The 23,910-nt window shown below is 34.7% G+C and overlaps 1 protein-coding gene across 2 annotated transcripts in view; it reads right to left on the reverse strand.

Annotated features, from left to right (window-relative positions):
• Nucleotides 1–23,910, reverse strand: part of TLK1 (tousled like kinase 1) — a 147,657-nt gene that overhangs the window by 36,489 nt on the left and 87,258 nt on the right. For both annotated transcript variants that reach the window (XM_030323584.1, XM_030323582.1), the window contains exons 6-11: nucleotides 23,196–23,291; nucleotides 21,797–21,886; nucleotides 20,327–20,419; nucleotides 16,405–16,515; nucleotides 16,167–16,303; nucleotides 11,994–12,182 (exon numbers count right to left, since the gene is read on the reverse strand). In XM_030323584.1, the coding sequence (XP_030179444.1) occupies nucleotides 11,994–12,182; nucleotides 16,167–16,303; nucleotides 16,405–16,515; nucleotides 20,327–20,419; nucleotides 21,797–21,886; nucleotides 23,196–23,291 (716 nt within the window). The remainder of the gene's footprint in view (nucleotides 1–11,993; nucleotides 12,183–16,166; nucleotides 16,304–16,404; nucleotides 16,516–20,326; nucleotides 20,420–21,796; nucleotides 21,887–23,195; nucleotides 23,292–23,910) is intronic.

Raw genomic sequence — 23,910 nt, forward strand, 5'->3', positions numbered from 1 at the left:
GGCATGCTAAAAGCTCCTAGAGTAGGTTTATATAAAACTTTATTTTAAAAGCCAAGAAATTTAAAATAAGACTTAACTCTTGATAATCTTTCATAATGAGTCTAAATGGATGAGCATTTTCTTAATGTTTTTTTAATTTTTATTTTTGTGACAGCATGAGTGGGGGAGGGGCAGAGAGGCAGGGGACAGAGGATCCGAAGTGGGCTCTGTGACGAAAGCAGCAAGCTCGACACAGGGCTTGAACTCATGAACCAGGAGACCATGACCTGAGCGGAAGTCGGATGCTCAACTGACTGAGCCACCCAGGTGCCCCTAAATGGATGAGAATTTTATTTCTAATTCAAAGAGCTGTTTTACAATAGTTTGATAGAAATGCGAGATGACTATAATAGAACTAGAACAAATAACAGGAAAAAAGGGAATACTTGATAATCAATTCTTCAAAGACATCCTGTTTAAGAAGGAAATTAACCTTAAGTCTCAAAGTTAAAGAATGCAAGCTATGGTAAAGAAGACTGTTACAGGCATTGAAAAAAAAAAAGGCAAGCCCATTTATTTGCATAATTTAGTAACAGGCTATGAGCCCTGCATTGAGGATTAGATTTTTTTAATTTTTTTTTAACGTTTATTTATTTTTGAGACAGAGAGGGACAGAGCATGAATGGGGGAGGGTCAGAGAGAGAGGGAGACACAGAATCTGAAACAGGCGCCAGGCTCTGAGCCATCAGCACAGAGCCCGACGCGGGGCTGGAACTCATGGACCATGAGATCATGACCTGAGCCGAAGTCGGACTGAGCCACCCAGGTGCCCCGAGGATTAGATTTTTTAAATGGAGGAAGGTGAGACATGAGACTAGTTTGTCTTTTTTTTTTTTTAAGTTTATTTATGAGAGGGAGACAGAGAGAACGTGTGCACACATGTGAGCACGGAGGAAGAGCAGAGAGAGAGGGAGACACAGAATCCCAAGCAGGATCAGTGTCCATGCGAGGCTCGATCCCATGAACCATGAGATCATGACCCGAACCAAATCAAGAGTTGGACACTTAACCAACTGAGCCACCCAGGAACCCCAAGACTAGTCTGCCTTTGAAAAGCCCCCAAAAAAACTAGGAACAGAAGTTCCTCAACATGATACAGGGAATTTATTAAAAACCCACAACTAACATCATACTCAGTGGTGAAAGACTGAAAGCTTCCCCCTTAAGGTGAGGAAGAAGACAATGATGCTTTCACCATTGCTATTCAATATTGTACTAGAAAGTTCTACCAGAGGAGTTAAAGAAAAAAAACAAAAATGTAACATAATGAATGAGAATTAGAAAAGAAGTAAAACTATCTTTATTTGCAGATGACATAACTCTAGATGTAGAAAATCTTGAAGAACGAACAAGAAAAAACCACGAGAGCTAATAAATTCAGCAAAGTTGCACGATACAAGATCAACCCACAAAAATAAGTTGTGTTTCTACACATCAGCAACAAACAATCTAAAAAGGATATTAAGAATACATTTCCATTTATAATAGAATCCAAAATAATAAAATACCTAAAAACAAATTTAACCCAGGAAGTGACTTGTACACTAAAAACTAGTAAACAGTGCTAAGGAAATTAATGAAAACGAATTAAATGAAATGACTTCTATGTTCATGGATTAGCAGACTTAACATTGTTAAGAGACAATCCTCTCCAAAGTGATCCATATATTCAGTATAATCCTGATCAAAATACAAATGGCTCATTCTGCTGAAATAGAAAAGCTAATTCTGAAATTCATACAAAATTGCAAAGGAGGCTCAAATAGAAAAAACAATATTGAAAAAAAACCAGGTTATAGGACTCCCACTACCTATTTCAAAACTTTCTACTACTAAGTTATGGTCATTAAAATAGTGTGGTGCTACCATAAAGACAGACATTGACCAAAGGAATAGAACGGAGTGCAGAAATAAACCCAAATATCCATCGCCAGTTGATTTCTGACAAGGGTACCGAGACCTTTCAATGGGGGAAAGAATGGTCTCTTCAACAAATGGTGCTGGGACAACTAGATAACCACATGCAAAAGAATGAAGTTGGACTCCTGCCTCACTCTATATAAAAAATTAACCAAAAAGGAATCCATAATTTACATATAAGGACTATTAGAAAACTATCAGAAGACAGCACAGGGGTAAATCTTTATGACCATGGATTTGATACCAAAAGCATGAGCGAAAAACAAAACAATAAACTTAAGCCATAAAAATTAAAATAAAATAGAAGGACATTATCAAGAAAGCAAGACAACTTACAGAATGGGAGAAGATATCTACATATCATATATCTGATAAGAGTGTTGTATTCAGAATATATAAAGAACTCTTATAACTCAACAACAAGAAGACAAACAGCTTGATTAAAAACTGAGCAAAAGACCTAGATATCTATATAAAGACCAGCAAGCCCATTAAAAGACATTGAACATAATTAGCCACTCAGGAATATAAATCGAAACCACAGTAAGATGACCTTTTATGGACACTAGGATGACTGTAATTTAAAAATGGAAAATAGGGGCACCTGGGTGACTCAGTTGGATAAGCCTCTGATTCTTGATTTAGGCCCAGGTCATGATCTTGGTTTGTGGGCTCGAGCCCTGCATCAGTCTCCTCAATGACAGCATGGAGCCTGTTTGGGATTTTCTCTCTCCCTCTCTCTCTGCTCCTCCCTTGCTCTCTCTCTCCAAAAGAGGGGGAAAAAAAAAAGGAAAATAAAAAGTGTTGCCAAAGACGCAAAGAAATAGGAACTCTTGTTTATTGCTGGTGGCAATGTAAAATATTGCAGATGTGAAAAAGTTTAGCAATTCTTCAAGAATTTAAACATAGAATTAACATATAATGCTGCAATTCCACTCCTAGGTATATACTCAAAAGAAATGAAAACATATGTCTACACAGACACTTGTACATAAATGTTTATGTCAACATTACTCATAAATAGCCAAAAGGCGGAAACAATCTAAATGTTCATAATAGGTGAATGGATAAACAAAGTGCACATGTACATGCATATACATACAATGGGATACAGTCAGACATAAAAAAGAATGAAGTACTGATACATGCTACAACATGGACACACCCTGAATATATTATGCTAAGTGAAAGCCAGTGAACTCTCCAGAAAAGGCAAACACATAGAGAAAGCTGTTACCAGAAAATGAGGGGAGGAACAAAGAGGAATTAATGGGAATTAATGATTATTTAATGGGTATGAGGTGTTCCAAGTTAATAAAGTTTTGAAACTAAAAGGGTTGCATACACTGTAAACACACTTAATGCCACTGAACTGTACACTAAATGGTTAACTGTTATGCGAATTTCACCACAATATTTTTAAAAAAGCATCATTGTGAAAAAGAATGGAGGTGTGTGGGAAGGATGAAACTAGTCTGCCTCTGAAGAGCCCAAATGTTCTCAATGCAATTAACAGTTGAATTGAGAATAACTTATACCAAGTGCTAATGTGTTATGCAGAATAATGGCCCTCCAACGATGTCTATGTTCTAATCCTTGGGACATGTGAATATGTTAAATTATACAGCAAAGGAGAATTAAGATAGTGAATGACCTTAAAATAGGGAGTTATTTTGAGAAGCGATGACCGCTTCTTGAGGTTCACAGATTAAGAGGAATTGTGTTTTGGAGTGGATTATACAGATTCTCACCCATACCTGATTTCGATAATGAGATTCAGAACATTTGAGATGATGAAATTTAGATGAGATTTTTGAATGCTGAGTTGATGCTGTAGTGGGGTTGATTCTTTTGGGGATGTTGGAATAGGATGAATATATTTTACATGTAAGATACGAATCTTGGGTCAGAGTAAAGACTGATAGGCAGAATAACTGCTTCCAAAGTTAATACATCCTAATCTTTGGAAGTTGTGGACATGTTACCTAACAGGGCAAAAGATTAAATGGGATAAGGTTGCTAATTAGCTGACCTTAACATAAAGTGATTATCCTGGATAATACAGCTATGAGTACACAGAACAAAGACAAAAATTTTTTATCTAAAGGAAACTAGGAAAAGACACAGAAGAGGTAACATCTGGGCTTGATTAAAGAGGAGGAGCAGAAGGAAGCCAGGAAAAAGAAATGGTATATAAAGCCATTGTAGCTCAAGAGCACAGCATGTAGATATGCATGCCAAAAAAAAAAAAAAAAAAAAAATGAATGTATAGTGTATGTAGATTAAGGAAGTTTTTCTACTGATTCCTAAGAGTTTTAATCAAAGATTAATGCTGAATTCTGTCTGATGTTTTTTGTTTTGGCATCTGTTAAGACTATCATATGATCTTTCCCCTTATATGGAAAATTACACTGATTTTTTTTTTAATGTTAAACCAACCTTACATACCTAAAATAAATCCAACTTGGTCTTGACGAATTAATACATGGAAAAATCACACTGATTCTTTTTTTAATGTTAAACCAACCTTGTATACCTAAAATAAACCAAACTTGGTGAAGATAAATTATCATTTTTACATTATTATATGTTGGGTTGCTAATATTTTATTTAAGATTTTTACATTTGGCTTTATAAATGAGATTAGGCTATAACTTTCCTTGTTTGTGTCATCCTTATTAAATTTTGACATCTAGATTATGCTGGTCTCATAAAATAATCTGGAAGTATTTCTGACAGTTAACTATTCTTTAAAAAAAGTTTTAAAAAGAGTGGCACTATTTCTTCCTTAAATGGATGTTACAATTCATAAATGAAGTCATCTGTACCCGGAGTTTACAATTCATAAATGAAGTCATCTGTACCTTTTAAATTACAGATTCAATTTCTTTAATAGTTATAGAACTATTTAGACTTTTGTTTCTTCCAATGTCAACTTTGTTAAGTTAGATTTTTCTAGAAATTAACCCATTTCACAAAAAATTTCAAATTTAAGCCATTTATTTATTTTTTTAATGTTTATTTATTTACTTTGAGAGAGAGCAAGCATGACTGAGGAAGGAGCAGGGAAAGAGGGAGAGAGAGAATCCCAAGCAGGCTCTGCACTGTCAGGGCAGAGCCAGAGTCTCCATCTCAGGAACCATGAGATCATGACCTGAGCTGAAATCAAGGGTCAGATGTTTAACCAACTGAGCCATGCAGGGACCCCTTAAGCCATTTATAATATGTATTTTGTTTTCCTTTAAATATCTGTAAACTCCGTAGTAATATTCCTTTTTTCATTCCTGATAATTGTTGTCTTCTCTCTTTCTCAATTTTATTAGTTTAGCTTTTAGGGGGAAAAAACACATTTTTTTTGGATTGGTTGATTCTCTGTATTGTATATATTTTCTGTATTGTTAATTTCTGCTCTTATCTTTTCCCCTTTTCTTTGGTTAAGTCTATTGCTCATCTTCTAACTTACTGAAATGGATGCTTAATTTATAAAGTTTGAGTTTTTCTGCTTTTCATATATATGTACATGAAGCTATTAATGTCCCCCAGATACGGTGTCAGATTTATCTCACAAATTTGGCCACACAGCACTTTCACTATCACTCATCCAAAAACATTTTTCTCATTTCCATTGAAAATTTTTTCAATACCTTTTTTGTTACTGATTTCTAGTTTCATTCCACTGTGATCAGAGGTCATATTCTATGATTCTAATCCTTTAAGTTTCACCCAGGAGTTCTACCAAACATTTAAGGAAGAAACAATGCCCAGTCTTATACAAACTCTTTCAATCTTTTGAAATTTGTTGAAACTTAACTTTATGACCTAACATGGTAAATTCCTATAAAAGTCCGTGCTTAAAAAAGAAGATGACATATTCTGCAGATGTTAGGAGATATTCTGCAAGTGTCAAATTTGTCAATCTCACTGAAATTTTCTATACCTACACTGTTTTTTGTTTTTTTATCTATATGTTCGGGGCACCTGGGTGGCTTAGTCGGTTAAGCATCCAACTTCAGCTCAGGTCATGATCTCACGGTTTGGGAGTTCGAGCCCTACATAGGGCTCTGTGCTGACAGCTCAGAGCTTGCAGCCTGCTTCAGATTTTGTGTCCCCTTCTCTCTCTGCCCCTCCCCAACTCGCATTCTGTCTCTCTCTCAAAAATAAATAAACATTAAAATTTTATCTGTATGTTCAATTACTATGAAATGTTGTATGCTGAAATCTATTATGATTTGTGGATCTGTTTATATCTCCTGAAAGTACAATTTTTTATTTATCTTGAGGTCATATTATTACATGCATGCAAATTTAGAATTACTGTATGTTCCTGGTGATTTGAACTTTATTTATAGTTCTGAAATAACCACTATTTCTTCGTACTTTTTTTGCCTTAAAATTTTACTGAGTCTCATACAGCATTTACCTGGAATATTTTTGTCTTAACTTATAGTCCCAATATCTTTTTTCCATCCTTTGGCTACTTTTAAGAATTTTTCCTCTTTGCCTTGCTTTTTCTGAAATTTCATTATGATGTTCCTAGGTGAGTATTTCTTTTTATTCATCCTACTTGGAATTCTTTGGCCTCTATAAATCTATAGATTGATTTTGTTAATCTGTTTTAAAATATTCTCAGTTATCTAATCTTCAAATATAGCTTCTGCTCCATTCAAGATGGTTTTTCTATGGTCAGGTGACTTGCCTAGTAAACAAAAACTGAGCAATCCAATAAAAAGAAAAAAAAAATGGGTCAGGGATGAGGCAGGATAAATCAACAGTACAAATAAAGACCAGATTTAAGCCCTAATAAATAACAGATGAAATGAAAATAGATTAAAATGCTCCAATGAAAGATTTTTCAGGCATGATTTAAAAAAAAATCAATTAAATATTTATCAAAGCCAATAAAATGTAAACCAAAGGTGAACTTTAATGTACACTGTAAACTCTGGGTGACAATGATGTGTCAATGCAGGTTCATCAACTGTAACAAATGTCCCACTCTAGTGGAGGGTACTGATAGTGGGGAAGGTTATATGTGGGGACAAGGAATAGATGAGAACTCTTCTACTGTCTGCTCAATTTTGCTGTACACTAAAACTGTTCTAAAAATAAATCTTATTAAGAAAAGTCTATTATGTTATTTACAGAAGACAAGTAATCCATTAAATAACTTTATGCTACATAAAATATAATCGAGCTAAAATTAAAGCTTTCATGAGAAAACACAGTAACCTCTAAAACTTCATTAATATAAAATATAAGGTAAAATATTACTGTTTACTTTGCAATCATCCTCTGTGAAACATGAAATGCATAAATAAAATCAGGATATTGAAAATATATTTAACATGAGGCCAAATCTTAATTAAAATTAATTACAAAGGTCATTAATTAACCCAAGGGTCATTTACACATCCATAGATAATACTATCTTATGCAAACTACTCTGAATAATAGAAGTCTTTGTGACTAAAATTAGAAACTACTACCTAAAACACCTGACTGAATCTTGCTGGTAGATAAAAATCCGTAAAGAGCCAGGAACCATGCAAGTACTTTACATTTACATGTATTACCTCATATCATCTTCTCAACACTATGATGTAGGTACTTTTAAAAGTGAAGAAATGTAGGCTCAAAAAATGTAGCTTACAAAAAATAACCACATCTGACCATCTACAGAAGTTAAAGTCCTAACCACTACATAGTAGGTAACTTCTTTTTCTAGATTAACTTCTTGACAGAAAAATAATTAGGGGCACCTGGGTGGTTCAGTCAATTGAGCATCTGACTTCGGCTCAGGTCATGATCTCATAGTTTGTGAGTTTGAGCCCCGTACTGTCAGCACAGAGCCTGGAGCCTACTTCAGGTTCTCTGTCTCTCTCTGGCCCTCCCCCGCTCACACTCAGTCTCTCTCCAAAATAAATAAACATTAAAAAAATTTAAAAAAGAAAAATAATTAAAGATTCAAAGTCTCTATGCTAATTATACCAGATGTTTTACAAACACACTAGATGTTCTAGTTACCACTAAACAGTGATTTAAAAGGAATTTTTAGAAGACAGTTGCAAAGACTTGGGCACCTGGGTGACTGAGTCGGTTGAGCGTCTGACTCTTGATTTTGGCTCAGGTCATTATCTCACGGTTGTCAGACTGAGTCACAAGTCAGGCTCCACACTGACAGTGCAGAGCCTGCTTGGGATTCTCTCTCTCTCTCTCTCTCTCTCTCTCCCTCTCTCTACCTCTCTCTCTCTCAAAAAACAAACAAACAAACAAAAAAAGGCAGTTGCAGAGTATAGCCACTAAAATCAAAGTATAATAATGTATGAATCAACGTCCTTCTACGGCTTCTTTTCCCCATTTAAAGCTGCATTTGTATAAACATGCAATAAAACTACTATGTAGTATCACTTCATTTGCCATTCCAAGAACACAGAGCAGTATAACTTCAGGGTTAGTTCTCAGTCAACATATACAATAAAGTGTGGTGGAAATGAGATAAGTCTATGATTATTAAACTATAGTTAGGGCTATCAGCACCTTGGAAGACAAGTAGTAAGCAAAACACCTGTAACAAACCAGAAAAATGATCTACTGAGGAGAAAATGAAATTCAACCCAATGCTTATGTACTGGAATTTAGCATTTACTGACCACTTTCCATATGCCAGGAAACTGTGCTACATATTGGGAATACAGAGCTAAAAACGTGAGATAAATGCTACAGTATATACACAGGCACATATAAAAGGCTATGGGCACCTAATCTGAAGGGAGAGACAATGGGAAGAAAAAACATCAGAGGTGGCTTCCTATTGAAAGTGGTATGTGAGCCAAGCCTTAAAGGATGGATAGGAAATGAGACAGGTGAAGAAAAGGAAAGAACAAGATGTACGAAGGCACAGAAACAAGAAAGCTCAACCCATTTAGAGAACTAAGAGAGTTTAATGTAAGATGCAGAAGGCAGATATTGGGAGTGAAGTGAAAGAGAAAAATGAGAAAAATAAGAAGGCCTACAAAGAGTCCTTCATGAGGGTATTTTATCTTAAAGGCCAGTGAAGGAGGTTAAAGGTGAAACTGACATGAAGAGAATCAATTTTAACAGTAATCTAGGTTAAAAAAAAAAAAAAAGATGAGGTTCAATACTAAGATAGTGGCAATGATGGACAAATACAAGACGCTATAGAAACAGACACAGAGAATGAGGCAAAGGGAAACATCTACAATATTTCTAGTGTCATTAACTGAGTGAATGGTGATGCTGTGACTGAAGAGACAGAGGGCACTATCACTTTACCTTACAGTGATCATTAACTCCTATTCTTCAGGGATCAAGGACAAGCTTTTAGGAGGAAATACCTAGCATGGGATTTAAACGATGAACAAAAATTAAAAGAATGGTTTGGAGTTTCAAAGTCGGCAGTGAAGGGTAGGCAACAGTTAACGACAAAAGATGAGGCTAGAGTGGTCAGAAGATGCCAGATCAAGGTGCTCTGTGGCACAAAAACAGACATTCAGATCAATGAAACAGAATAGAGAACCCAGAAATGGACCCACAAAATTATGGCCAACTAATCTTCAACAAAGCAGGAGAGAATATCCAATGGAAAAGTGCTCTGAAGAAGTCCTCTTAGGGTGGTGACGCATCCATCTTAGCCCGGTGGCTCGGGTGGTTAAGCATCCAACTCTCGATTTTGGCTCAGGTCATGATCTCACAGTTTGTGGGATGGAGCCCCACATCAGGCTCCGTGCTGACAGTGTGGGGCCTGCCTGGGATTCTCTCTGTCTGCCCCTCCCCTGTTTATGCTCTTTCTCAAAATAAATAAATAAACTTAAAAAATTTTTTTAAATAGTCATCTTGGGACTTTTGGATTTTATCATTCAAGTAACAGAAAGCTATGTTAGGGTGATAAGGAAGAGAACGAAAGGATCGTATTTTGCAAAAATGATTCTGATTGCAAAATGAAAATGAATTGGATTGCTGGACCAATGTTGAAAGGAGAGGTAGGGGTAAAAAATAACCCAAGTAAGAGATGACTAACCTGAGTTAGAATGGTGTCAGTGGGGACTTGCATAGGTGGATATAATTGAGATCTGGAAGGACTAGTGTCTTACAGGAGTGGGGTTAAAGCTAACACATACTGTATTCTATATAACCACTTTTCTACCCACTACCTTTTATCAAGCAACAAATTTACTGATTTACAAAAAGTTAACCATTTGCTAAATTAAAAAAAATATCAATAGCTGAACGTTTCAATTCCAATTTACAAAAGCCCTCTGCTGCCCCCCAATCAGGAAAGGCTTGAAGATGGAGGTAGATTTTGAGATGGAATTTGAAAAATTATCACCTATTTTTGATGAAAAATAATAAAGAAAAATAAATGGAATCTTGATCTATAATATTAAGGATGATAATCAAAATTTGGCATATGAAACTTAGAGAATGGTAATACAATTTACTAACAGAACACAGGAAAAGGCAAGGGGTGTGTATGTGGATGTGTGTGTGTAGACAGAAAGAGACAGACTAGAATGGGAATAACAATAAATGTTTTGTGTTTTTAGTAAATATGGTTTTGAAAAGGCTGCATTAGAGGTTCCTGTGAAGCACTGAAGTACCAATATCAACTATGCAAGGATATGACATTCAAAACTGAGATACAAATATTTAATACTCAAGAGAAAAGTGTGCTGGAGATCAAATCTTGGATGTCAGTAGCATGTATGTGGTAACTGAAATTCTAAGAGTAGCTAGTTCTCAAGAATATGTAGGGGAGGAAGTAAGATGGCCAAGACAGATCCTTAAAACACCTACATTTTACAAACTGGTAGAGTAAATAATGTCCACAGAAGAGACTGAGAAGATGAGCCAGAAGAGTTAAAATGAAAATTAGGATAACAAGGTATTTCAAAAGAAATAGGCAAGAAAGAGAACTGGGAAAAAATAAGAAGTCAACAATATTCAACGTTGCCAAGTTAAAGACTCAAATGTCTAGGACACTGAGCATCAAAAAGATAATGTTTAAAAGGCAATTTCACTTAAGAAAGGACAAAAGAGAAGTTGAGACAGAAGAGACTGGCCCAAGTAAGTCTTTTGGGAAACCTGGTTAATAAAGATGACAGAATATGGAGACTAGGGTAGAGATATATAATGGCAGCAGAGTTTTTTGTTTCATTTTGTTTTCTAAAAGGAAGCAATCAGTAAAGAACAAAGTCAACGATGTAAGATAAAGGAGTATCAGATAGAAAAGGTCCCTCATGTAGCCAGGGATGGGAATCAAAGCATAAGTGAAACACGACCTTCCAACAAAGGAGAGAAAGAATACATCCACATAAAAATATCAAATGGGGATGGGTGGGTGTGTATTTTCTACTCATAAACTTAAGTTCCTGCAGAACAGAAAAATTATAGAAATTTGGATGTATCTTTAAGTCAACATTTTAAAAATGGTCTTCTCTGTGGGATGGGATCATAGTCTATATTGTTTTATTATGTTCTTTCATATTTTCCCAATTTTCTATCATAAGCATTTAATGATTTAAAAATGTCTTTGTCCCTTGAACTATAAATTCATCATTAATGCAGAAAATTCAGAAAATAAGTAAAAGCAGGAAGGGAATAAACAATACCTACAACTTACCAACGTATTGCTTTCACAGGTTAAAAAAATATGTCAGTTATATTACTTAACATTTTCTCAGAAAAAGGAACATTAATGGAAACACTGAATTGAAATAATCAAAACTGATAACTGACTCTATCATTCAGACATGAAGAAAGAGTGGATTCCAGTTTCCTCTTAGCTACCTAAATCTCTACTTTAAAAGAGGATTAATAAATCTCCACTTACAAAGGCAGAATTCAGATATCTGGAGATTATTAATTTAGTCATAAATTTCAATACTGCCTTCATTCCTGGCCATAACTACTTTTAGTATTTAAGTATTAGTTTAACTACAAATAACATCTATCACAAACATTCATGCTCATTGGCAACAATTAAAAAAAAAAGAAAAGTTAAAATGGAGGCTTACAGTTGTGGTAAATTTGGTCTAACAAAGGGATCATTCTCTGCTCCATTGACTGCTTTGTTTTTCCTTTGTTTTGGTTCAGAATTGGTAGAGGGTGCCTGAGAATTATTAGCTGTGGGAGGTTTGCGCTTGGCTAGAAGTTTCCTTTGCCTTTCAATATCTTCCCTTTGCTGATTCACCCATTCTTGTTGCCTGTATAAAAATAAATGTAAAAAACCGTATTTACTTTTTGTTTACTCTTCACAGTTAAAAGATGAAAATACATTAATAAACATGAAAAAATCATTTAACAAATCATATAACATAAACATAAATTATGGTTCCACCTTTCTGAACTAACTTGTACTCACTTTCTAGGTCTAATTTGAAGCATTCATTTCTAAATTCCCTAAATCCCTTGAACTAGGGAAAGCTGTGTTGCCATATATAATCTCATGGTAGCTTGTAGATCTCCGCTTCCTTCTTTCTAATAAGCATCAATCCTACAGACATTTGATTAGAATGTCTCTAGTTAGACTACATTACTCCATGAGAACAGAGACTGCATCTATTTTCTACCCTATTGTATCTCTGGTGCGACCACAATAATCAGCACATACTAGGTATTCAGTAAATATTTGCTGAATGACATAAATGGGCTATTAAAAAAAGAACAGAGGTAAGCACGGAGTATATTTTAAACATGCATCTGATCACTTACTGTTTGTAGAAAAACTTACAAAAGACAAATATGAATTTTTAAATGTGTTAATATTATTTATTTTCTATAATTTATTTTTTTATAATTTACATCTAAGTTAGTTAGCACACGGTGCAACAATGATATCAGGAGTAGATTCCTTAATGCCCCTTATCCATTGAGCCCATACCCCCCCCCAACCCCTCCAGCAACCCTGTTTGTTCTCTGTATTTAAGAGTCTCTTATGTTTTGTCCCCCTCCCTGTTTTTATATTATTTTTGCTTCCCTTCCCTTATATTCATCTGTTTTGTATCTTAAAGTCCTCATATGAATGAAGCCATATACTTGTCTTTTCTGACTAATGTCGCACAATACCCTCTAGTTCCATCCACCTAGTTGCAAATGGCAAGATTTCATTCTTTTTGATTGCCATCATCCGATGATGGACATTTGGGCTCTTTCCATACTTGGGCTATTGTCAATAGCACTGCTATAAACACTGGGGTGCACGTGTCCCTTCGAAACAGCACACCTGCATCCCCTGGATAAACACCTAGTTGTGCAATTGCTGGGTCGTAGGGTGGTTCTATTTTTAATTTCTTGAGGAACCTCCATACTGTTTTCCAGAGTGGCTGCACCAGTTTGCATTCCCACAAATATTAATTCAATAAAGTGTTATTTTCTAAATTTATCTCTGTTAAGAAGATTTGGGGAATGTGCAAGTGCTATCTTGAAACAAAAATTGATCTGAACATGAGAAATTTAAGAAGAGGAGAGCCTGGGTGGCTCAGTCAATTAAGCATCTGACTATCTGACGCTTGATTTCTGCTCAGGTCACGATCCCAGGGTTGTGGGATGAAGCCCTGCGTCGGGCTCTGCGCTGAGCATGGCGCCTGCTTGAGAGTCTCTCTCTCCCTCTCCCCACATGCACACCCACGACTGCTCTTTCTCTCTGCGACACCCCCCCCCCGCCCCGACACACACAGTTTAAGACATTTATGAAGAAAGAGGAAATTTTCACTACCTGAAGGAAACAAAAATTAGCATGGCTTTAAAGAATGAGCAATTAATAAAAGTAAATAAATATTACTGTTTCCCATTCAAGAATCTAAAGCTTACTAATTGTAAAAAACTACTAAATATCATGTCTACTATAAAAACACATGTTAGAGATTTCAGCAATCTGACCAGAGCAAGAGTAGGTTAACAGTGAAGCTTTTTTTTTTTTTAACGTTTATTTTTGAGATGGGGGAGGGGCAGAGAAAGAGGGAAACACAGAAACCGAAGCAGGCTCCAGGCTCTGAGCTGTCAGCACAGAGCCCAAAACGCAGGGCTTGAACCCATGAATCGTGAGATCAAGAGCTGAGCCAAAGTTGGATGCTTAACTGACAGAGCCGCCCAGGCAAACTTGTTCTCAAAGTAACCGGTTCCCTTTTAGGTCACCTCAACACACTAAGAAAAAGTTTTAAAAACTCTACATGGTTATAAGACTAAGATTTAAAACAAGACAAATGTTTCAATTCCTTGGCTCCCCACCCCCACTCAAACCAGAACTACAGAACTTCTACTCTGCTGATGCAAAACTGACTTCATGCACACTGCCTTTTCCTATGGTTCTAGCCAGATGGTAGTAGAATATGACCAGAATGAAAGAATCACTAACCACCCACAGAGAAGAGTAAAAGGGTGGAGAAAATTCAAGAATAGCAAAGCTAGAACAGGACTTTAATCCAGTTTCCATTTGGAAGTAGGAATAACTTTATTTAAAAAGTTAACTTTTAAAGCTACTTTAGAACACAATCAAGATGTTATAAATGAAAATAAACAGCAATAACCCTACTGATCAAAATCCTAACGGAAAGTAAAGAATTACTGGAATGAATATATAGCAAATATCTGATTATTCAGGAATGACTACACATTTTAGAGATTAATTTAACATTACTAATATTTATTTCTCTTATCTGTCAACTACTTTGGGTTCTATCACTGATAAACTACTTGATACACACTGATAAGTAACTTGATATAAGGTATGTATAACAATACACAGTAGGCCCTCAATTCAAGAAATGCAAGTAATTTTTTAAAAACTAGATTACTTATCATAAAAAGGCACAAAGCAAGAACAGCCAGACTGAAGAGGCGCATAGGGCAAGGCACAAGGGAAGGGCACAGAGCTTCCAACACCCTCTCCATTTGCACCACTCTCCCCAGACTTCCACGTGTTCACCAACCCGGAAGCCCCAATTTTGCTCTTTTTTGATAGCTCAGTGAAGATATTTTAACTACTAACAGAGCTTGTGTTTTAGATTTATATTTAAGGTTATACACTGTAACTTATTTTATTCATTACCAGGACAACTGTAGGTCTGGGTTTAGCAGCTGAGGTTCTTGCTTTTAAAATACTCAAAAATCATGGTTTCTACCTCAAACATATCCCTAGTTTCACTGTCAATATTTTAGCTCAAACCTAATCATCTTTCATTTGGAGACCTCTCCCCATCTCAGCTGTCAACAATTTATCTTCTTTCCAACATTCCCATATTATCATGAGTTATCTAAAACTCAATTCTGACCACACACACTGCAGACAAACCTTTAATAGCTCTGTATTATCCACAGAATTAAAAGCCAAAATCTCTAGCATCACAAGAACAACATCCTTCATTATGGTACACCTTTCACCCAGCACAGCTGGTGCTGAACAAAAGCTGAAGAAATCAACTGAGATAGAGAAGGCCATTCTGTGCTAAGTCCTAGGAACCAGTGTTTAAAACAGCGATGTTTATATAATACGGGAGATACAGCTTTGCCTCCGTTTTGCACATAACTGAACGAGTTCTAGGAAATCTGATGTAGATGCTGCCACTACTCCTGCTTTTCAGGTTTTAAAATTTTTCCTGCAAAAAAAAAGGGGGGGGGGCAGCATAGGTCTTGGCTTCTTAACAGAGTCAATCATCTAAACTGAGTAACTTCTCTGTTTTAAAGTTTACCTCAGAAACACTAAAGCCACATGTTCAGTTCAACTGATTTAGAATTATTGTATCTAAAACAGAACAGAAAAAGTTCTTGTCTTTTCCACAGGAACAGAGAGCAGACAAGGGCTGAATACTAAGACTAAAGTAAGGATTGGAGAATGGGGGGAAAAAACTAAGTAGGCAAATCCCAAGATATATATACATATAGATGTAAATCTTCCAAAGACAATTACAGTTCCCTCCCAAATCATCTATAAAGCTGGAAGGTCAGTTTATATTTTGAAAAGTCATGTTTAGAATAATACATCATGCTGTATGGATGAATGCTAACTAATCAAGAAATTTGCTAAAGCTGAAATTGTAATACTTGTGTTTTACGTTCCTTTCAAATGTACTAAATTCTGTGATTTCAAATAGTAAGGAGTAGATGTAGAACACAATTCCAAATGTACAATCTTTGCAAGTAATAAAAACTCAAAGGAACACTACATTATTTAAAATGTAAGAATGACTAACTTCACGAGATTCTGAAACGCAAAACCATCTGTCCATTGTTCAGTAAATGAAGCACCATGTCTAACTGTTGTGAAGTGCCCAAGGCGTAATCTGTCTTGCATACTCTTCTCTCGGCTTGACAGTTTTTCTTGCGTACTCTGGAAGGAGAAGGAAAATATCAATTTTATTTATTTAAAATTTAAAACTGTACAAGGCAAAAAAGGGGTCAAGCGGAATGAAAAGGAAACAAATCACCTACCTTTTCAATAAGCAGTTTTTTGCTCATTGATATGCACTTATTTAATCGTTCTTTGTATTTTTCAAGTAATTTTTGTTGTTCATCTATTTGCCGTCTGAGATCACAATTAGCCTACAAAATAAGGAGAAAATGGAAAAGGTCTAGAATTTGTGTATATGAGACACTGATGAATATTTTTAACATTCTGAATAAAGTATATAAAAAGAATGGGTTAATTAAGGATTTGAGTATGATACTAAAAATTTTTTTTTCAACATCTACTTATTGTGGCATAATACTGTTAAATGTTGCTTAACTGTGCAGTGGAAAGTACATGGAATTTGTATCCATATTCCATGGTTCAAATCCACATCCTAAGGTATATAACCTTGGCTAAGTTCAGTCAGTTACCTGAACCTTAGTTTATTTCTTTTGTATTTCTAAAATAGGGGCAATACTATCTATCTCACTTAGTTAAAAATAACTAAAATATATGTATATAAAATGACTAACACTTAAAAATGAATATAAGTTCTCTTCCATCTTTTGTAACTGATAAAACTGTTTTCTCCATTATACTTGGGGCTGACACTACCGATGCCTACCCAAGAGCTAACTATTTCCACCATCTTTCTTGGCAATAAGATACCCATTTTGCTGACTTTCTAGGCAGCCATATGCTCATGCAAAGGCCCTTATATAAACTCAGGAGATGAGTCAGATTTGTCTAGGACAATGACAGAATAACCTGGAGGGCTTGTTATAATACAGACTGCTGGGTGGGACACACTCCTCAAGTTTCTATATAAGTCAGTCTGGAGTAGGGTCTGAAAATTATTTCTTTCTTTCTTTAAAAAAATTTTTTTAATGTTTATTTATTTTTGAGAGAGACAGAGACAGAATGAGAGTGGCTTGGGGCAGAGAGAAAGGGAGGCACAGAATTTGAAGCAGGCTCCAGGCTCCGAGCTGTCAGCACAGAGCCCGACGTGGGGCTCGAACTCACGAGCTGTGAGATCATGACCTGAGCCGAAGCCAGACACTCAACCGACTGAGCCACCCAGGGACCCCTGAAAATTATTTCTAATAAATTCCACAGGATGCTGATGCTTCTGGTCTGGGAATCATACTTTGAGAACCACAGTTCTAGGCCAATCATGGTAGAAGCCAAAAGACATAATATATCGAAGATGCTAGGAGAAAAGAGCTACCAATCTGAAATTATATACCTAATAAAATTATTTTTCAAGGAAAAGGGTAAAATAAAGAGATTCTCAGAGGAACACAAATGGAAGTCAGTACCAAGAAACCCTCTTCATTAGGCACAATTCAAACAAACTGTGGTGTGTGTGTGTGTGTGTGTGTGTGTGTGTGTGTTCAAAATTTGATTCTAACATTTCTCTAAAACTACAAAAGGCCAAAAATAGCAAAAAAGAAAGGATATTTCTTCAATCACAAATCAAGATTTAATATAAAGCTACAGCAATTATGATCACCCAAATCTATTTTCTCTTTCTTTATTAGCAATGAAAGCTTACGTTTTATTCTGGATTGATATGTACCTAGCTAACCTATCGTAACTATGAGACTCTAATAAATATTTTACACCTTGATATGACCTTCAAGATAAAAGCCATACACTAAGGATAAAGGAATAAAAAACTGAAGGAGTCAAGATCCCGTAAGACACTATGAAGACATCACCAGTTCTGTGATGACAGAACCAGTTCTGTTCTCCTCTCAAAAACTAACATTGTATCTCATTTAAACTATTGCTGTTTATGTTCTCTGGTACTAACAAAGACAATTGCTAAATGATAAAAAAGATGCTATACCAGTGTAGGAATACACAAATAGAACATGGAACACAGCAGAGAATACAGAAATAGACCCACTTGTATATGGAACATAGATTACAAGATGGAACTGGCAGGAAAGAGTGGAGTTTCAATTAAATGAGCTGGGCAACTGATTATCTACATAGAAAGAAAATAAAATGAAACCTTATTTACACCATACCGAAAAACAAATTCCAGTGAGATTAACAACTTGTCTTGAAAACCCAGACTACAAAGGTTTTAAAAGAAAATATAGAGGGATATCTTTATGATATCAGAAATTAAAAAAAAAATTAGTTCTTTTGGTATACCTTTGATAATAACTTGGTACAAACATAACAAACTACAAACAAAAAGATGTATTTCATCATATAAAATTTTTAAATGCATCTAATCATCAAAAGACAGCATGAAGAAATAAAGAGGCAATTTGCACACTGGGAGAAAATCAATATATATGAACAACAAGAAACTGACATCAATAAAAAAAAGATAGCAACCCACTAAGAAAAAATGAGCAAAAAACATCAGTTATTTCACAGAAGAAACACAGTTAATAAATATTTTAAAAGATGATAAGAGAATGCACAATAAAAGACACCTTGTTTCCCTCTATCAAATTGGCCAAAAAAATTTCTTATTATCTGATTATAATAAGCCTTGACAAAGATAATAAGCACCAAGATTATTTCTTGCCCACTGCTGGTAGGAGTGTAAACTAATCCAACCACTTTGGGAAAAATTTGGCATCATTATAAAGCAAAATTGAAGATGTGCATGCCATGTACTCTGGCCACATCTCTCTTAAGCATATAACGTAAGACAAATTTTTCCACATTTGCGCTAGAAGACATGTATTAGAATGTTGTTAGCAGGACCATTCGTATTAGCAAAAAAGTAGAAACAAAATGTCTACCAACAGCAAAAAGATGTATTACGGTATATTCATATAAAACCTTACTATATAACATGAAACAAAGTACACGACAATTCCACATTTAATGTTTAGTGAAAACAAGCAGGGCAAAAGGGTACATACAGCGTAATTTTTTAAAAATGTTTTTATTTATATTTGTGAGAGAGACGGAGCAAATGGGAGAATGGCAGAGAGAGGGAGGGAGACACAGAATCCGAAGCAGGCTCCAGACTCTGAGCTGTCAGCACACAGCCCAACGCGGAACTCGAACCCTTGAGCCATGAGACAATGACCTGAGCTGAAGTCGGACGCTCAACCAACTGAGCCACCCAGGTGTCCTCAGCGTAATTTTATGCAAAGTTCAAAAAAACCCTGAAATATGTTGTTAAGAATGTATAGATACATGTGATAAAACCATAAAGAAACACAGGCATAATAAATACAAAACTTAGAACAGTAGGTAATGGTAAAGGGATGTGAGAAGTGACTGGGATAGGATCAGGAAAAGGCAAGCTGGGAGTTTCAAACGTATAGATCATTATGGTAAGACCACAGGTGTTGATTTCACTGAGTTTCTATACCACCAGTTCTTAATGCTGGCTTAAATTATAATTATCTGGAGGAGTTTTTAAAACTACCAATGCCGAACCCCTGACCTCACATCAACTTAATCAGAACCCCTCAGGTTGGAGTTTAGGCATGGCCACCTTTATAAAGTGCCTCCCACTTTTCCCATTTGGTAATTCTAATGAGCATCATGGAGTGAGAACCACTGCTTCATACCTTACTCACATTATAATACTTTCTGATGTGTCTTTTTGCAAGGTTTCCATTAAAAATTTCACAGGATTGCAGCAGTTACTTCATCTTATATAATACCAAATATCAGAGGGTTTAAGACAAAATCAATTACACCCTTAAAACTAACACAAAATGGCTATCTGTCTTATGATAGTTGATCAAATAAAAATAAATTTTATAAACTTCCCTCTATTTCTCCAACTGTTTCTCAATTCACATTTAAAGAACTAATAATCTGCACTTTAAAACAGTTATTTTCATGTACTTAAAACTACCAGAAAAAGTTTATTCTTCTCAGCTATAGAATTTTTTTTACATTGCTAAGTATTTCCTCAACTTTTACTATTGTCAAATAATTCACTCAATTTTCCCTCTATGACTTATTACTTACCCTGAGCAAGTCATCTATACGACCCTCCTTCTTTTCCAGGTCCTGGTTTTTATTACTTTCTAATGCTGCTAATTTCAGCATTGTGAGATCAGTCTAAATGAAAGAAAACTATTTGATTATCTTCATTATATATATCACTGCATGCAAATATAAACTAGATTTTACTCTGATTCTAAAAAGCAAAGAAAATATTTGAGTTTGTGTTCATAAAAGTTATCCCAAAAGTCTTAGTACAGTTTTAAGTTTTAATATCTTCAGAAGTATAACTTCTACAAGGTTACAAATATTTAAAAGACTGATTACTAAAAGTTTTAGAATATTGTTATGTTCTTCATTAAAATTCAATATAACCACTGCTTTGGGCTATCAACTCTAGCTGACTTTTGAACATGGCAAAAACTTTCATGAACTATTCACTGACTGAAAGCAATGAATAGCCTGAAGTTTTGATGCATGTACAACAATTTGCACATGGCCTAACAGAAAAGTCTAATGGCAATAAATTGGGTAATAAAGATGGCTAAGCAAAAACATCTACTCTTCAAATCCCCGTGGTCTGAGACAGTATCATCCCCAAACTGTCATACGTAAAAAGTTAAAATGAAAAACTTAGTAATCAAAATTCATAAAACCAAATAAGCATAAAAGATATCTAATATTCAATTTTCAAATATTTTAAGTATATAGCACATATATAAATTTATGTATGAATTTATTATATATTTATTAATTATATATTTATTTATTAACTTATCATATATGTATAATTTTTATAAATTATATAAATTTATGCATACATATAAATTTGTATACACACATATATATGTATGTATATAAATACATACACCCAAAATGAACACCTTTTATGTCCACGTATGACAAATGTAATAGCTTCAGGAAGACGATGATTATATTTATTTGGATGGTATGTTCAAAAAAAAAAAAATCAGTAAACAAAATTGACATGTTATGGTTGTTCTATTTAATATGCTTAAACATCTAGATATTTTTAAAAAGTTTTTAATGTTTATTTATTTATCTTGAGAGAGAGAAAGAGAGAGAGAGAGCGAGAGAGAGAGAAAGCGCGCACGCAGGGGAGAGGCAGAGAGAGAGGGGGAGAGAGAGAGAAAGAATCCCAAGCAGGCTCCGCACTGCCAGCACCGCGAACTCACAAACCATGAGATCATGTACCTGAACTAAAATCAAGAGTCAGACACTTAACCGACTGAGCCACCCAGGTGCTCCAAAACATCTACATATTTAACCAGCATGTAACAAAGGACAAGCTGATAGTAAACTGGGTGTTCCAATTTCTCACCCCCTACAAACTACTTTTTTGTCTAGTAATTAGCTTTCTTGATGTATAATTTTACTTAATGACTATGTCCACTAGTTTCTACATTATACTAAGTTTCTTATAAGTCACTAGTTTCTTACAAATCACACAAAGAAATTTCAATTACTATTTACCTGAGTAATTTTAAAGGATAACTGCTTTGGTTGTAAAATAGGGTGGTCCCCAAAAGCTAATGCAGTAGGAGAAGGGCTATTCGGTCGAACCTTAAAAAAAAATATTAAAATTTTTACATTAGCAAGAAGAAAATAGGCTTCTCCTCAGCAACAACTACTTAACACCTCCTATGTTTTTATCAGGATAATAACTGAATTAAAACATAATTGACTTTTTAAAACTTTTTATCACTGTTTATTCAGTTAGCATTCATTTTTAGAGTACCCTCCCTTACATAAAGGTGCAATGAAAGAGACAACCATATATTCCCTGCCCTCAAGAAGCTTATATCCTAGAACCATCAAAAACATTTTAATGCTTTCAATCTGTTAAACAAGGCCAAATACATTATTTCAAAACAAAAATACTAAAAACAGATGACGATGGCTCAAAAAGTAAAACTGAGAAGATCTTAATATAGAATTCTTATTAATAGGGACAATAATGCATGCCCATATATAGTATAATATCAATTTACTGTTGAGTTTCATGGTTTATCTAGTGCCTAGTTTTAAAACACATCATTGAAAACAGATTATATCATTGTATCACTGCTATCACTATGACTCAAAATTATTGAGTCTTATAGTTTATTTTGCATATTACAATATAATGTGTCCAAGGTACAAAATAAGTAAGATACAACTAATTATATGTCTACCAGCAAGGACCAGAAGGGAACACTGGAAATAAAAACAAGGTATTTGAATAAATAAGAGATACTTTGATTTTAAAAAACCTTCAATTCATTTTTAAATTACTGAGAGCCAACACTGCTTTTCTGGTTAGACATTAAACTTTCATATAATGAAAGATAAGGAAAAATGAAATCCAATATGCAAAACAATGCATATAAAAAGGACTAGGACTTAAATACACTAGAAACAAACCAAGAAGTTGTAAGATAATTTTTAGATCCAAGATTCTTCTCCTATGCTGAAATAAAATGGTCCAAGGCTAAAGGCTGCCTACCTTTGTCTAGAAAGGAATCATGCTATCACTTTAGTGGTTAAGAAATTTAATTTCTAAGAGAATTAAAAATTAGAAATCAGTAACTGAATATGGACCGATACAAGAGTATTCATTGTAGTCCCCTAAGTTTGACAGCATTCTTTTATAGAAACATTACTTCTTGGATATAATCAATTCAGGAAATCTTTAACTTAAGGATCTCACTTTGAGAAATAACATTCTAACAGCATCAAATCATTAAAAAGAATTTAACCTACCTCACAAAATAATTTTCTTAGAAGATAAATACAAATAAATATATATAGAAGTTCTCAATGAAAAGATATTCAGTATACATACATACATATGTTAGTAGATTTAAGACTCCCTACACATGTCAAAACTTACAGATGAGGAAGGAGTGGAATGTGAATGCGAATTTTGAGGAGAACGGATCGCAGGAGGTATGCCTCTTACTGGACTTGAGCCATTCCCACCTTGGTACTAAGAAAAAAAAGAAAACACTTTATGAAAATAGGTTTAGACAGATGTTACTTTAGACATGATATTAATAATTAATTTAAATATATTGTCTTTTAAATTAAATTCAGTAATGATTTAAATGGGTCAAGAAAAAGCAAAACTAAGGTTAGTTACAGCCAAGTCCTAAAAGACTAAAGAGAGAATACTGATCACAAGAATATGAAAAGACTATGTTTAGCAAAGACCCTTATTTTTTTTTTAACATTCTGGTTTTAATTTGTTACTGCAGCAGACTCAAAAATTCCCCCCCTCCCCAACAATGAACATATATTATTTTTCCTTCAAATTTTAATAGTTCCTTATAAATGTTTGTTGAATGGGTATAATCCCTAACACCCCCAAATTAACATATTTACAAGTAGAAGTTAGTGAATGTAATAAGCCATCTTAAAACAGAATCAACATTCTCTAGATCTGTTAAAAATCCAAATGTTTGTAGCACTTAATATAAAAAGTTACACAAAGTCTCTTCTGTTTAACAGCACAAAATCTAATAAAAATCAATCCTTTCTTTCATGCATGAGATGAATTACAGTGCATGACTTGGGTGCCTATGAAGAGAAGCCTCCAAATCTATTCC

The sequence above is a fragment of the Lynx canadensis genome, chromosome C1 (genome assembly GCF_007474595.2).
Source record: "Lynx canadensis isolate LIC74 chromosome C1, mLynCan4.pri.v2, whole genome shotgun sequence".
Lineage (NCBI taxonomy): Eukaryota > Metazoa > Chordata > Mammalia > Carnivora > Felidae > Lynx > Lynx canadensis.